This window comes from Scyliorhinus torazame, chromosome 6, assembly GCF_047496885.1.
Source record: "Scyliorhinus torazame isolate Kashiwa2021f chromosome 6, sScyTor2.1, whole genome shotgun sequence".
In the NCBI taxonomy this organism is placed as follows: Eukaryota; Metazoa; Chordata; class Chondrichthyes; order Carcharhiniformes; family Scyliorhinidae; genus Scyliorhinus; species Scyliorhinus torazame.
The window spans coordinates 281998083-282013798 of NC_092712.1; the positions used below are offsets into that span (position 1 = coordinate 281998083).

At 50.8% G+C, this 15716-nt stretch overlaps 1 protein-coding gene across 6 annotated transcripts in view; it reads left to right on the forward strand.

Annotated features, from left to right (window-relative positions):
* The window catches only part of LOC140425469 (uncharacterized protein C7orf57-like), a 279645-nt gene that overhangs the window by 17478 nt on the left and 246451 nt on the right, over positions 1-15716 (forward strand). For all 6 annotated transcript variants that reach the window (XM_072509769.1, XM_072509775.1, XM_072509770.1 and 3 more), the window contains exon 2: positions 5532-5581. In XM_072509769.1, coding sequence (XP_072365870.1) covers positions 5551-5581 — 31 coding nt within the window. In that variant the 5' untranslated portion in view covers positions 5532-5550. The remainder of the gene's footprint in view (positions 1-5531; positions 5582-15716) is intronic.

Here is a 15716-nt window from a genome sequence, read left to right on the forward strand (position 1 = left end):
CCACGCTGGTCGGCGTGAACCTGGAGCAAGGAGTCACAGCCTGAGTGAGAGAGATACAGACCGAGTGAGAATTTGGTAATTTGGTGCAGTGAGGTAATTCGGTGAAGAGTGGGAAAAGGTGCTTTTTCCCTACTGTCTTGTTCTCTCTCTTTCTTCGGGCCTAAGTTCGGGAGCCGTTCGGAGGAGGAGGAGCAGTCTCTGTGAGTATAAAAACCTAACGGTAACTTCCTGTTTTCCAGTTGTTGTTTTTTCCGAAAGTGACGTCAGAGGGAAGCTGTGATCTGAGTGGTTGATAGCAAATCTGCCCCAAATTAAAAAAAAACACAACTAAACTCATAAACTTAAATTAAACTAATTAATTAATTAGTGATGGCTGGTCAGGTGATGTGCTTGAGCTGCTTGATGTGGGAGCTGGCAGATCCCATTGCGAGCTGCAGCGACCACATCTGCAGTAAGTGTTGGCTGCTCAAAGAGCTCCAGCTCAGAGTTGATGAGCTGGAGTCTGAGCTTCAAACACTGAGGCACATCCGGGAGGGGGAGACTTACCTGGACACTGTGTTTCAGGAGGCAGTCACACCTGTCAGAGTAAGTAGTTTAAATCCTGCCAGTGGCCAGGGACAGCAGGGTGTGACTGCAAGTCAGGCAGGTAAAGGGAACCAGCAGTCAGGAACTCAGGAGCCTCAGCCCTTGACTCTGTCCAACAGGTATGAGGCACTTGCTCCCTGTGTGGATGGCGAACAGGGCTGCAGGAAGGATGAGTCAGCTGACCAAGGCACCATGGTTCAGCAGGCCATTCAAGGGGAGGGAGTAAATAGGCAAGTTGTAGTTGTAGGGGATTCTATTATCAGGGGGATAGATAGTATCCTTTGTGAGCAGGATAAAGAGTCCCGCATGGTATGTTGCCTGCCCGGTGCGAGGGTGCGGGACATCTCTGACCGGCTTGAAAGGATATTGGAGAGGGAGGGGGAGGATCCAGTTGTTGTGGTCCATGTCGGTACCAACAACATAGGCAAGTCTAGGAAAGAGTACCTGTTTAGAGATTATAAAGAGCTAGGATTCAAATTAAAAAACATGTCCTCAAGGGTCATAATCTCCGGATTACTGCCCGAGCCACGTGCAAATTGGCATAGGGAGGCAAGAATCAGGGAAGTTAACACGTGGCTGAAAGAGTGGTGTGGGAAAGAGGGGTTTTGGGACAGGGGGGACCTATACCATTGGGATGGTCTCCACCTGAACCGAGCTGGGACCAGTGTTCTGGCGAAAATAATAAATAGGGTGGTCAATAGGACTTTAAACTAAAGATTGGGGGGGAAGGGAAAGTCAGGGAACCAAGAGGTGAAGTAATCAGTGGGAAGCGTAGCTGCTTAGGTATACAAAAAAGCACGAAAAGACAAAACTCAGGAGAGGTTACGATAGTCCCCATCCCACAAAATATGACACAGTGTATGGAAAGGCTCAGTAAACCAAGGTCCACCACACTAAGAAAACAAAAAGGGACGGTCAATAGAGAATTAAAGGTGCTATATTTAAATGCGCGCAGTGTACGGAACAAGGTAGATGAGCTTGTGGCCCAGATTGTGACTGGCAGGTATGATGTGGTAGGCATCACAGAGACATGGTTGCAGGGGGTTCAGGACTGGCATTTAAACATCCAGGGATTCACAACCTATCGAAAAGACAGGGAGGTGGGCAGAGGGGGCGGGGTTGCCTTGTTAATTAGGAATGAAATTAAATCAATAGCACTAAATGACATAGGGTCAGATGATGTGGAGTCTGTGTGGGTAGAGTTGAGGAACCACAAAGGCAAAAAAACCATAATGGGAGTTATGTACAGGCCTCCTAACAGTGGCCAGGACCGGGGGCACAAAATGCACCACGAAATAGAAAGTGCATGTCAGAAAGGCAAGGTCACAGTGATCATGGGGACTTCAATATGCAGGTGGACTGGGTAAATAATGCTGCCAGTGGACCCAAGGAAAGGGAATTCATTGAATGTTTACAGGAGGGCTTTTTGGAACAGCTTGTGATGGAGCCCACGAGGGAACAGGCCATTCTGGACTTAGTGTTATGTAATGAGCCAGGCTTGATTAAAGATCTTAAAGTAAGGGAGCACTTAGGAGGCAGTGATCATAATATGGTAGAATTCAATCTCCAATTTGAAAGAAAGAAGGTAGAATCATATGTAAAGGTGTTACAGTTAAATAAAGGTAACTACAGGGGCATGAGGGAGGAACTGACGAAAATCGACTGGGAGCAGAGCCTAGTGGGAAAGACAGTAGAACAGCAATGGCAGGAGTTTCTGGGAGTAATTGAGGACACAGTACAGAGGTTCATCCCAAAGAAAAGAAAGGTTATCAGAGGGGGGATTAGGCAGCCATGGCTGACAAAGGAAGTTAGGGAATGCATCAAAACAAAAGAGAAAGCCTATAATGCGGCAAAGAGTAGTGGGAAGTCAGAAGATTGGGAAGGCTACAAAAACAAACAGAGGATAACAAAGAGAGAAATAAGGAAAGAGAGGATCAAATATGAAGGTAGGCTAGCCAGTAACATTAGGAATGATAGTAAAAGTTTATTTAAATACATTAAAAACAAACGGGAGGCAAATGTTGACATTGGGCCGCTCCAAAATGACGCTGGTAATTTTGTGATGGGAGACAAGGAAATAGCTGAGGAACTAAATAAGTACTTTGCGTCAGTCTTCACAGTAGAAGACATGAGTAATATCCCAACAATTCCGGAGAGTCAGGGGGCAGAGTTGAATATGGTAGCCATCACAAAGGAGAAAGTGCTAGAGAAACTAAGAGGTCTAAAAATTGATAAATCTCCGGGCCCAGATGGACTACATCCTAGAGTTCTAAAGGAGCTAGCTGAAGAAATAGTGGAGGCGTTAGTTATGGTCTTTCAAAAGTCACTGGAGTCAGGGAAAGTCCCAGAGGATTGGAGAATCGCTGTTGTAACCCCTCTGTTCAAGAAGGGAACAAGGAAAAAGATGGAAAATTATAGGCCAATTAGCCTAACCTCGGTTGTTGGCAAGATTCTAGAATCCATTGTTAAGGATGAGATTTCTAAATTCTTGGAAGTGCAGGGTCAGATTAGGACAAGTCAGCATGGATTTAGTAAGGGGAGGTTGTGCCTGACAAACCTGTTAGAGTTCTTTGAAGAGATAACAAATAGGTTAGACCAAGGAGAGCCAATGGATGTTATCTATCTTGACTTCCAAAAGGCCTTTGATAAGGTGCCTCACGGGAGACTGCTGAGTAAAATAAGGGCCCATGGTATTCGAGGCAAGGTACTAACATGGATTGACAATTGGCTGTCAGGCAGAAGGCAGAGAGTTGGGATAAAAGGTTCTTTTTCGGAATGGCAACCGGTGACGAGTGGTGTCCCGCAGGGTTCAGTGTTGGGGCCACAGCTGTTCTCTTTATATATTAACGATCTAGATGACGGGACTGGGGGCATTCTGGCTAAGTTTGCCGATGATACAAAGATAGGTGGAGGGGCAGGTAGTATGGAGGAGGTGGGGAGGCTGCAGAAAGATTTAGACAGTTTAGGAGAGTGGTCAAGAAATGGCTGATGAAATTCAACGTGGGCAAGTGCGAGGTCTTGCACTTTGGAAAAAAGAATAGAGGCATGGACTATTTTCTAAACGGTGACAAAATTCATAATGCTGAAGTGCAAAGGAACTTGGGAGTCCTAGTCCAGGATTCTCTAAAGGTAAACTTGCAGGTTGAGTCCGTAATTAAGAAAGCAAATGCAATGTTGTCATTCATCTCAAGAGGCTTGGAATATAAAAGCAGGGATGTACTTCTGAAGCTTTATAAAGCATTAGTTAGGCCCCATTTAGAATACTGTGAGCAATTTTGGGCCCCACATCTCAGGAAGGACATACTGGCACTGGAGCGGGTCCAGCGGAGATTCACACGGATGATCCCAGGAATGGTAGGCCTAACATACGATGAACGTCTGAGGATCCTGGGATTATATTCATTGGAGTTTAGGAGGTTGAGGGGAGATCTAATAGAAACTTACAAGATAATGAATGGCTTAGATAGGGTGGATGTAGGGAAGTTGTTTCCATTAGCAGGGGAGACAAGGACCCGGGGGCACAGCCTTAGAATAAAAGGGAGTCATTTTAGAACAGAGATGAGGAGAAATTTCTTCAGCCAGAGAGTGGTGGGTCTGTGGAATTCATTGCCACAGAGGGCGGTGGAGGCCAGGACGTTGAGTGTCTTTAAGACAGAAGTTGATAAATTCTTGATTTCTCGAGGAATTAAGGGCTATGGAGAGAGAGCGGGTAAATGGAGTTGAAATCAGCCATGATTGAATGGTGTAGTGGACTTGATGGGCCGAATGGCCTTACTTCCGCTCCTATGTCTTATGGTCTTATGATGAAAAGGAGGTTTGATTTATGTCGACGTGAACGGTCATCACGTCGACGGGACTTCGGCCCATCCGGAAGGGAGAATATCGGCAGGCCGAACATCGGCTGCCTTGCGCAGACCCGTGCCATTCTCCGACGTCAGTGGCGCCATTAACGGCCCGCCGACCTTTCTCCCTTCGGAGACTTCGGCAACCGGCGGTGGCGGGATTCACGGCGGCCAACGGCCATTCTCCAACCCGCTGGGGGGTCGGAGAATGACGCCCATGTTCTCTGTCCAAATAAGAGTGGCAGGTGGGCTTTCAAAACTGGAAGGCCTATTACAGACTTTCCAGATTGAGAAGAGCAGTAGACTGCGTAAAAGGGTAAGTAACTGAGCAAACACTTCAACATTAAGGTGCGAACATTTTTAAAAAAAATGAAAAACAGCCAGGCGACCACTGTGGCAAATGATTGTTGGGAGGGAGGCGTGATGGTTGAAGGGAATTCTCTACAGGGCAGCTGCTCCAGGCAGGCAGGCAAGTTCTGCAGGCCTGCTTGGAGTGCTAGTACACTGGCCTTTCCCTGGGTGCATGCCTCCAGTGAGTTCAACTGCATACACACTCACCCAGCTTTGGGTTGTGAACTCGAGGTTAACTGAAACGTACAAGTCGGCCTCCTTTGTATATTGTTAACAAGATTCTTAATTAACCTAATCGTCTGCCACCTCATGGAGGTACAAAGCCCTGCTGGACCCCAAATTCACCTCCCTTAAAATGGCCAGCATCAAAAGCATGGTCAGGAACCCTGCAAGCCAACTGGCGGCAGTAGTTTTGGGACCCGTCTGCCTCCATTCCCGATCTTGGTGAAACTTCTTCCCTGGGAGGCGAGAAACCAGATACCTAAAACATACTTGAATTTGTAACAGTATATGACAAATCCATTACAGTATATACACAAATATGGAGGTTTCACTGAAGTGTTGAAAACTTTGGGTTGGATTTGTATTGCTGCTCCAATATGTATATTTTGGTTGAATCAAACTGGGAAATAGAGCGTATCTCCTTACAAGGGTAAACACAGACTACTGCAAAAAGCTGAGCGAACTTTCAAAATAAATTTGGCTAAATTCATGAAACAAGCCTTCCAAAAAACCCTCTGTTTTGTTCTCCAGGGCTACTTGCAAGGGACAAATGTCTGCCTCTCGCCAATACAGTGACTGTGGTAAGTCTTTTTCTGATGTTCCAAACATGTTTATTACAGACTTGATTTCTTGAAACACCTGCTTTTTTTACAAAATTGTCTGTATTAAAACTGTCACATAGTAGATAGAATGATCCAAAGTTTTATGCCAGTTTAGAGGACACGATTTAACTGCCTCGTTGTGTCTGACTTGGTGTCGGGACGAGGCCGTTGAATCTCGTGAGAGGACTCTCGTGAGATTTGAGACACTCAACGCCTCGCGAGATTTAACAGAGTCTCACGAGACGTTGGAATCTGGATCTTGCCCTCATTGGGCATGATCCAGATCAGCATATTTAAATGAGCCATGTCTATGAGCCATGCCTATGAACCTTGCCAGGGCACCATTTAGTACTGGTTTCAACAAACATGGACTAGTGGTGATGTCACTTCTGGCAGGGTCTGCCAGGCCATTAGAGACCCTCGGGTGGTTAGGGACAGGTCAGGGTAGCACCCTGGGACTCCCTCTGACACTTAGGAACCTTGGCACTGCCAGGCCGGCAGGGGCACTGCCAGGGTGGCACTGCCAGGGTTCTCAGGTGCCAAGTTGGCATTGCCTGGGGTTGGGGCCTTATCAGGTGGAGGAGAGGTGAGGGTATGTTTCTGGGGGCCTTCCTCAGGTTGTAGGAGAGAGGTATCGAAAACAGGGAGGAGATTGGGGCAGCCAGACAAAATTCCGGCCCGATCTACGAGGAGCCTTTCTTGCTTGGCTCGCCAGCAGGAAATTACTAAGTGCGGCCTTTGCGGAGAGAAAAACCCGAGGTCAAAAGAAACAGCAAAGTGTCATTAAATAACGGGCTGTTTTTTGACACTGCAGCCGCTAAACGTGCCCAAAACCGGTTAAGTCGAGCCCAGAGTACTTCTTCACTGCTATGAATGTGCTGGAATTGGTTATGGTTCTAAAATGATCTAAAGTGTCTGATGGTTGAAACATCTAATTTCAACAAGAAGTTTCTTTATGACTTAACTGTTTTTCTATTTTCAGAATTGGTATCTTGTATCAAAGATTTTCAGATATTTTAGTCCTGATATATTATACGTCAAGTATCCATTCCTGGCCCCCTCCCAATTCTCATCCACATGTTGAGGATTGGTCAGAGCTTCCAGGTCTATTCAATAGCCAAAAATGGAGGGTCTGTGTTCTTGTTGTCTCGTGGATCCCTGATGTTGATAATAATCCACACTTTCAGCTTGGAAAGGTGAGGGCTGGGATTCTCCAAAATCCCGGCTAAATGTTGACGCCGGTGTAAACACCGGAGTGTTTCACGTCGGCGTCAATTTGCCTCTTGGCCCAGCGATTCAGTGGCCCACAGGGGGCCAGCATGGCGCTGAAGTGCTTCACGCAGCTCCGACGCCGATACGTGGCCCTACACTGCCGGTGCAGGTCCGCGTATGCGCGCGGCGGCCGTTTCTGCACCAGCGCATGTGCGTGATGACCGTTTCCGCGCATGCGCGTGATGCCGTTTCCGTGCCGGCGCATGCTTGTGGTGGTGATTTACGTGCCGGCACAGCGCAACGTGGTGTAGCGACACAGCGGGCCTGCGCGAAAGAATGTAGGGTTTCTCCCAGATCGCGCGCGCCCGCCAATCGTTAGTAGCCCATGCTATGTACAGCACAGGAATATGCCCTTCAGCCCTCCAAAGGGTGGGACTTTCTGCAGCACAATGGCTTTTTTTGCGGCAGCATAGGCATCCCGTTATTGGACGGTGAAGGGACCTTCTTGTCCACCGCTGTTTGTGGGGTTTCCAGGGCACCTATGGCTGAGGCTCGCCGTTGGTGGGACTGGACTATCCCGCCGGTGGGAATGGCCAGAAAATCCTGCCCATAATGTCGGATGACTGATGTTGCAACTTTCAATGGAGCGCAAGCAGCAGTTACCCAACATATGAATTTTCCAATGGATGTTCAGACATGATGCAAGATCAGCTTAATGCTCTGCAAATTCAGTCTTCTGCCATCATGGCTGTGGGTTATAGGATGCAAAAAAGGATGTCACGGCAGTCCAGCAATCAATCTTCTAATAGATTACTGGAATTACTGAAACATGACCTTGGGGAGTGGTAGTGGTGCCTTGGAACACAAACCTTTTATTCTCTCTCAGGAAGACAGCAGTCATACTTCCATCCCTGGTGTAAGGACAAACTTTGCTGTTGCTCTGTCAGTCGTCCTATTCAGACTTCTACTGCCTGTTGTGTCCTGTGTTGTGACGGTGGCAATGATGTACACAGAACATATAGTTGTTCAACTGGAAAGATTATTTATAATTAATACGTGGAAAGATAACTAACAAACTATAATACAAATGATGGCTACTAAATGAATTCAGTGAATTCTCCTGGAGCTACTCGAAGTGCGCCCATCCCCTTGTATGTCTTACTATCAACTGGCGGGTGTCTCGAGTCACGTGATCGAGCTCTATCTCTACCAGCTGGTTGGTGGTCACATTGCTAACTATACACAGAACTGTGCACAGGTATATCACCACACTGCCAATGGTGAGAAGGTACACTCCACAGCCAGGCCTTCTAGGCCCAGAGCTCCTCCAGGTTCTTCTCCAAGACCTTCTTCAGCCTCCTCCACAGAATGTTAGCAGTCTTCACCAGCCATGCTCGAGGAGAATAATCTGCTGAACCATATCAATTTTTTTAGTGCTAGTTTCACATGGCAGGAAAGCAACAATGGTTTCCCATTCAGGCCACTGGTTACAATAACAGTCAGTGTTATAACCCACATGAGGCCTACAAGACAGACCAATTAACCTCCCGTGAGCCTCATGGAATACAAGCTTTATCAGGCCACTGGTTAAAATAACAGTCAGTGTTATAATCCGTATGAGACCTACAGGAAGGACCAATTAGTCTTCCCGTGAGCATCATAGAATACGAGCTTCCCCGCTGATGGGTGGGGGCCCATAAGTGGAGCAAAGACTCTATCATAAAAGCCAGCTCAGATGGGAGGCGAGCATGAATAGCCCCGGCTGGGACCTGGAGTGTACTGTGTTTTTAGTTTACTTTGTAATAAAATAAGCTTCTTTACACCCCTCGTTTTGGTCTCTTTTGGCGACGAGGGTAAAAATGGAGCTACAGTTGGGATTGCTAACTGTTGGAAGAATGGTCAGCTCCTATTACACTACCAGAATAAGGTTTGCACTGATTTCAAAATGCCACTCTTTGGGAGACTGGATGTGTTTGATGCAAGCGTGGAAGATTAGATGCAATGCGCAGAGCGTTTGCGCTACTTTTTCAGGGCTAATGCTATAAGTGCTGATGAGCGACAGACCGTAATACTCTTGACTGCCTATGGAGCCCCCACCTTCTGCGTAATAAAAAGCCTCACGTATCCCGCAGCCCCGGACTCCAAGACCTTTGATGAGCTGGTAGAAATATTAGTGAACCATCATGACCCAGCATGACTGAGCGGGCCCCAGGGGAGTCTGTTACTGAGTTCTTAACATGGCAAAAATTCATGTCGTTCTTGAAGCGCTGCCAAAATATTTTCGGGCTAGCCCAATCCCTATGCATTACTGGCGAAGATTGATGCCGACTAGAGGGCCTGTGGATCATTTGGCCAGTAAAATTCTCCGATTGGGCAGCACTAGTAGTCCCCGTCCTTAAACCTTACAAAACTAGTCGACAATTTTGGCAGCACGGTAGCACAGTGGTTAGCACTATCACATCACAGCTCCAGGGTCCCAGGTTCGATTCCCGGCTTGGGTCACTGTCTGTGCGGAGTCTGTATGTTCTCCCCGTGTCCGCGTGGGTTTCCTCCGGGTGCTCTGGTTTCCTCCCAAGTCCAAAGATGTGCAGGTTAGGTGGATTGGCCATGATAAATTGCCCTTAGTGTCCAAAAAAGATTAGGTGGGGTTACGGGGATCGGATGGAGATGTGGGGCTTAGGTGGGGTGCTCTTTCTGAGAGCCGGTGCAGACTCGATGGGCCGAATGGCCTCCTTCTGCGCTGTAAATTCTATGATTTTTATGAATAAATATCCTGATTGGATAGGTATCTGATGTCGCGAAGATTTGTGTGAGAAATTGGCTGGAGTCATTCATTTACAAAGCTTGACATTAGTCATGCCTATCTTCAATTGGAATTAGACCCTGTGGTAGTATGTATTCGGGGTCATGTGGGACTAGAAGCCCTAATGTCATTGGCTGACAGATCCCGGGTTCTGGTTGGCCGTTGACCTCTAGCTCCGCCCTGAAGGCGGAGTATAAGAAGCCGGAGTCCTCCCCCGCAGGCCATTCTACTATCGAGCTGCGGGGGAACAGACACGCTTAATAAAGCCTCATCGACTTCACTCTATTCGTCTCACGGAGTCTTTGTGCGCCACAATTTATTAAGCGTGCCTAAAAAGGACTATGGAGCTCAGGATCATCCCGGAATGCCTTAGGATCAGCCCCCACGCAGTGAACGCGGCAGCAGCCTTCAAGCACTGGCAGACTTGTTTTGAGGCCTACCTCAGAACGGCCACCGGCCGGGTCACAGAAGACCAAAAACTACAGGTCCTGCACTCGAGGTTAAGCACGGAGATTTTCTCCCTCATCGAAGACGCGGAGGATTTCCAGACGGCGTTCGCAGCACTGAAAAGTCTCTATGTCCGCCCAGTTAACCAAATCTACGCTCGCTACCAGCTCGCGACGAGACGGCAAAGTCCCGGAGAATCGATGGACGAATTCTACGCCGCGCTGCTGATTTTGGGACGAGCCTGCAGCTGCCCTTCGGTGAACGCAAATGAACACACGGACATGTTAATGCGCGATGCTTTTGTGGCAGGTATTAATTCCTCCCAAATCCGCCAAAGACTTCTAGAAAAAGAGTCGCTCGGACTCTCAGAGGCACGGGCCCTAGCAGCCTCTCTAGACGTGGCCGCGCGTAATACCCGCGCCTACGGCCCCGACCGCGCGGCAGCCCATTGGGCTCCGTACGTACCCGTCGCGACAAACCCACCCCCCCCCCCCCCCCCCCCCCGGACACCCCACAGGCTTGCGCGGTCCAAACGCCAAGTCGCACCGGGGGCGCCCGCTGCTATTTCTGCGGCCAGGCGAAACACCCCCGGCAGCGCTGCCCGGCCCGCGCAGCAATCTGCAAGAGCTGCGGGAAAAAGGGCCATTTCGCAGTTGTGTGCCGGTCCCGCGAGGTCGCCGCTGTCCCGGGAGAACAGGGAGCCCTGCATGCCGCTTACGCTCCCCAACCCCCCCCAGCGTCCCATGTACGACCCGCAGGCGCAGCCACTCTGGGTTCCGACCACCGCGGTCCCGGGAGAACAGGGAGCCCTGCACGCCGCTTACGCTCCCCAACCCCCCCCCCCCCCCGCGCCCCATGTATGACCCGTCGGCGCTACCACTTTGGGTCCCGACCACCGCTCTCCCCGGAGAAGAGGGAGCCCTGCACGCTGCGTACGCTCCCCAACACCCCCCCCCTGTCCCCACGTATGACCCGCCGGCGCTACCAATTTGGGTCCCGACCACCGCTGTCCCCAGAGATGAGGGAGCCCCGCGCGATCCTAACGCTCCCCAACCCCCCCAGCGCCCCATGTGCGACCCGCAGACGCCGCCATTTTGGGTCCCGGCCACCACGAGGGGAGGAAGGGCGCCGCCATCTTGGACCACCCCAGACCTGTACGACGCGTGGGGGCGGCCATTTTGTCCACCCCGCCGCCATCTTGTGACCCCCCAGCCATGTGCGATGTATGGGGGCAGCCATTTTGTTCATCCCCGACGCCATCTTGGACTGCAACAACGGACCCCAGTGTCGACGGCTCCACGGGGTTCGAGGAAGACGCTCCACTACTACAACCACGTCTCGCTTCAATTACGCTCGATCAAGCTCGGCCCCGGACACTCCAGACGACGACGACAACGGTGCTAATAAACGGGCACGAGACACCATGCCTAGTCGACTCCGGGAGCACGGAGAGCTTTATCCACCCCGACACGGTAAGACGCTGTTCCTTGACCACCTATCCCAGCGCACAAAAGATTTCCCTAGCTGCAGGATCCCACTCCGTACAGATCCAAGGTTTCTTCATAGTTACCCTAACGGTGCAGGGGAGGGAGTTCAAAAACTACAAACTACACGTCCTTCCTGCGCCCCCACATTACTGGGATTAGATTTCCAGTGCAATCTACAGAGCCTTACATTCAAATTCGGCGGCCCAATACCCCCACTCACTATCTGCGGCCTCGCAACCCTCAAGGTGCAACCCCCGTCCTTGTTTGCGAACCTCACCCCGGATTGCAAACCCGTCGCCACTAGGAGCAGACGGTACAGCGCCCAGGACTGGACCTTCATTCGGTCCGAAGTCCAGCGGCTACTAAAGGAAGGCATAATCCAGGCCAGCAATAGTCCCTGGAGAGCACAGGTGGTAGTAGTGAAGACAGGGGAGAAACAAAGGATGGTCATAGACTATAGCCAGACCATCAACGGGTACACACAACTAGACGCGTACCCTCTCCCCCGCATATCCGACATGGTCAATCGGATTGCCCAATATAAAGTCTTCTCCACCGTGGACCTCAAGTCCGCCTACCATCAGCTCCCCATCCGCCCAAGTGACCGCAAGTACACAGCCTTCGAGGCAGACGGGCGATTATACCATTTCCTAAGGGTCCCATTTGGCGTCACAAACGGGGTCTTGGTCTTCCAACGGGAGATGGACCGAATGGTTGATCAACATGGGTTGCGGGCCACGTTCCCGTATCTCGACAATGTAACCATCTGCGGCCACGACCAGCAGGACCACGACGCCAACCTCCAAAAATTCCTCCAGACCGCCAAAGCCTTGAACCTCACGTACAACGAGGACAAGTGCGTTTTTAGCACCAACCGGCTAGCCATTCTGGGCTACGTAGTGCGCAATGGGATAGTAGGCCCCGACCCCGAACGTATGCGCGCCCTCATGGAATTTCCCCTCCCGCACTGCTCAAAAGCCCTGAAACGCTGCCTGGGTTTTTTTTCATACTACGCCCAGTGGGTCCCCCAGTACGCAGACAAGGCCCGCTCCCTAATACAGACCACGACCTTCCCTCTGTCAACAGAGGCTTGCCAGGCCTTCAGCCGCATCAAAGCGGATATCGCAAAGGTCACGATGCGCGCCATCGACGAGTCCCTCCCCTTCCAGGTCGAGAGCGACGCCTCCGACGTAGCTCTAGCGGCCACCCTTAACCAAGCGGGCAGACCCGTGGCCTTTTTCTCCCGAACCCTCCACGCTTCAGAAATCCGCCACTCCTAAGTGGAAAAGGAAGCCCAAGCCATAATGGAAGCTGTGCGACATTGGAGGCATTACCTGGCCGGCAGGAGATTCACTCTCCTCACCGACCAACGGTCGGTAGCCTTCATGTTCGATAATGCACTGCGGGGCAAAATCAAAAACGACAAGATCTTAAGGTGGAGGATCGAGCTCTCCACCTTCAACTACGAGATCTTGTATCGTCCCGGAAAGCTGAACGAGCCGTCCGATGCCCTATCCCGCGCACATGTGCCAACACACAAATTAACTGCCTCCAAACCCTCCACGAGGACCTTTGCCACCCGGGGGTCACTCGGTTTTTCCACTTCATCAAGTCCCGCAACCTCCCATACTCTTTAGAGGAGGTCCGTACAGTCACAAGGGACTGCCACATCTGCGCAGAATGCAAACCGCATTTTTTCAGGCCGGATGGTGCGCACCTGATTAAGGCTTCCCGCCCCTTTGAACGCCTTAGTCTGGATTTCAAAGCGCCCCTCCCCTCCACCGACCGCAACACATACTTCCTTAATGTGGTGGACGAGTACTCCCGTTTCCCATTCGCCATCCCCTGCTCTGACATGACCGCGGCCACAGTCATTAAAGCCCTGAACACCATCTTCACACTGTTCGGTTGCCCCGCATACGTCCACAGCGACAGGGGGTCCTCTTTCATGAGTGACGAGTGCGCCAGTTCCTGCTCAGCAAGGGCATAGACTCAAGCAGGACGACCAGCTACAACCCCCGGGGGAACGGGCAAGTAGAGAGGGAGAACGGCACGGTCTGGAAGACCGTCCCACTGGCCCTACGGTCCAGGGACCTCCCAGTTTCACGGTGGCAGGAGGTCCTCCCAGACGCTCTCCACTCCATCCGGTCGCTATTATGTACGAGCACTAATCAAACGCCTCATGAGCGTCTCCTTGTCTTCCCTAGGAGGTCCTCCTCTGGAACGTCGCTGCCGACCTGGCTGGCGGCCCCAGGACCCATCTTGCTCCGAAAGCATGTGCGGGCACACAAGGCGGACCCGTTGGTCGAAAGGATTCACCTCCTCCACGCGAACCGCAGTACGCTTACGTGGAGTACCCCGACGGCCGACAGGACACGGCCTCCCTGCGGGATCTGGCGCCCGCCGGCAACACACACCCCCCCCCGACACCATTCACCCAACCCCCCCCTTCCTGCCACCGCCGCACCCCGCGACCGCCCCCTTCCCAGGAGGATCGGTTCCCCTCCCCTCAGGCCCAACCAAGAATAAAGCCCAAGCTGAAACCGTAAGGCTCCCGGAGACGACAACACCGGTACAAGCACCACCACCACCACCGGGGCCGAGGCGATCGACACGGACGACCAGACCGCCCGACCTACTCGTGGCGTCGATCTAAATCGATATATGGACTTTTCACAAGAACATTTTGCTTTTCTCCCGATACCTTCTGTAAATAGTTGAATCAGGACAAAATTGTACATACTGTATTGCCATATGAATGTTTTCCTCCCAGGACCAGCCCTGTAAACCCTTACCACCATGCGAAGCATCACCCCGCCGGTTCATTTTTGACAAGGGGTGAATGTGGTAGTATGTATTAGGGGTCATGTGGGACTGGAAGCCCTAATGTCATTGGCTGACAGATCCCGGGTCCTGGTTGGCCGTTGACCTCTAGCTCCGCCCTGAAGGCGGAGTATAAGAAGCCGGAGTCCTCCCCCGCAGGCCATTCTACTATCGAGCTGCGGGGGAACAGACACGCTTAATAAAGCCTCATCGACTTCACTCTATTCGTCTCACGGAGTCTTTGTGCGCCACAGATCCTGAATCCAGATAATACCTGACCATAAATACCCACAGGGGCTTTTATGAGTACACTAGATTGCCCTTTGGTGTGGCGTCAGCCTATGCCATTTTCCAGCACATCATTCTGAGGGGCCGAGCACATGTGGCGGTTTATTTAGATGATATATTGGTCATGGGTATGATGGAGCGGGAGCACTTGAGCAACCTGGATGAAGTTCTCCGCTGCTTTTCAGAGTCGGGCGTCTGCCTCAAAAGAGAGAAATGCATTTCTTCGCCAGGGATCATTTACTTAGATTGCAGCATGGACCGAGATGGACTACACCCGGTAAAAGAGAAGGTGCGAGCAATTCAACAGAACCCCATGCCGGAGAACACTAGTGATGCTGCGTTTTGGAGGCTAGTCAATTATTATGGAAAATTAATCCCTGGACTCGCAACCTTGCTAGCCACCCTGCACTTCCTGACAAAAAAAAAACAGCCATGGGTGTGGAGAGCACCATAGGAAGAGGTGTTTACTCAAGTCAAAAAGCAATTAACTTCATCCTACTAACTCACTATGATCCTGCCAAACTACTGATAGTAATGTGCGATATTCACGTACAGCTTTCACACAGTTGTCACACCGCATGGATGATGGTAGAGAATGGTCAAGTGCATTTGCCCCCAGAACACTAGCCACAGCTGAGAGAAACTACGCCAAATTGAAAACTAAGGATTGGCCGTAGTTTTTGCAGTCAAAAGGTTCCATCAATATGTGTAACGGAGTTGTTTTACGGTACTGATGGACCACATACCGTTGTTGGGAATCTTCAAGGAGGACAAGGCTATCCCGTCATGTCAGCCTCTATCCAGAGATGGGACCATGTTGGTGGCGTATGAATATGGGTTCGAGCACCGACCGGGCACACAGATTGTGAATGCAGATGTATTGAGTAGCCTTCCGCAGCCGACATGGCCCCCACCCACCCCCAAGAGTTCATAATGTTGTAGCCACATTGAACTTCATGGATACTTTGCCAGTCACGGAAGCCCAAATACTTGAGTGCATGCAAAGAGATCCTTCTTGTCTAAGGTCCACCATATCGTACTATATGGTGGTCAA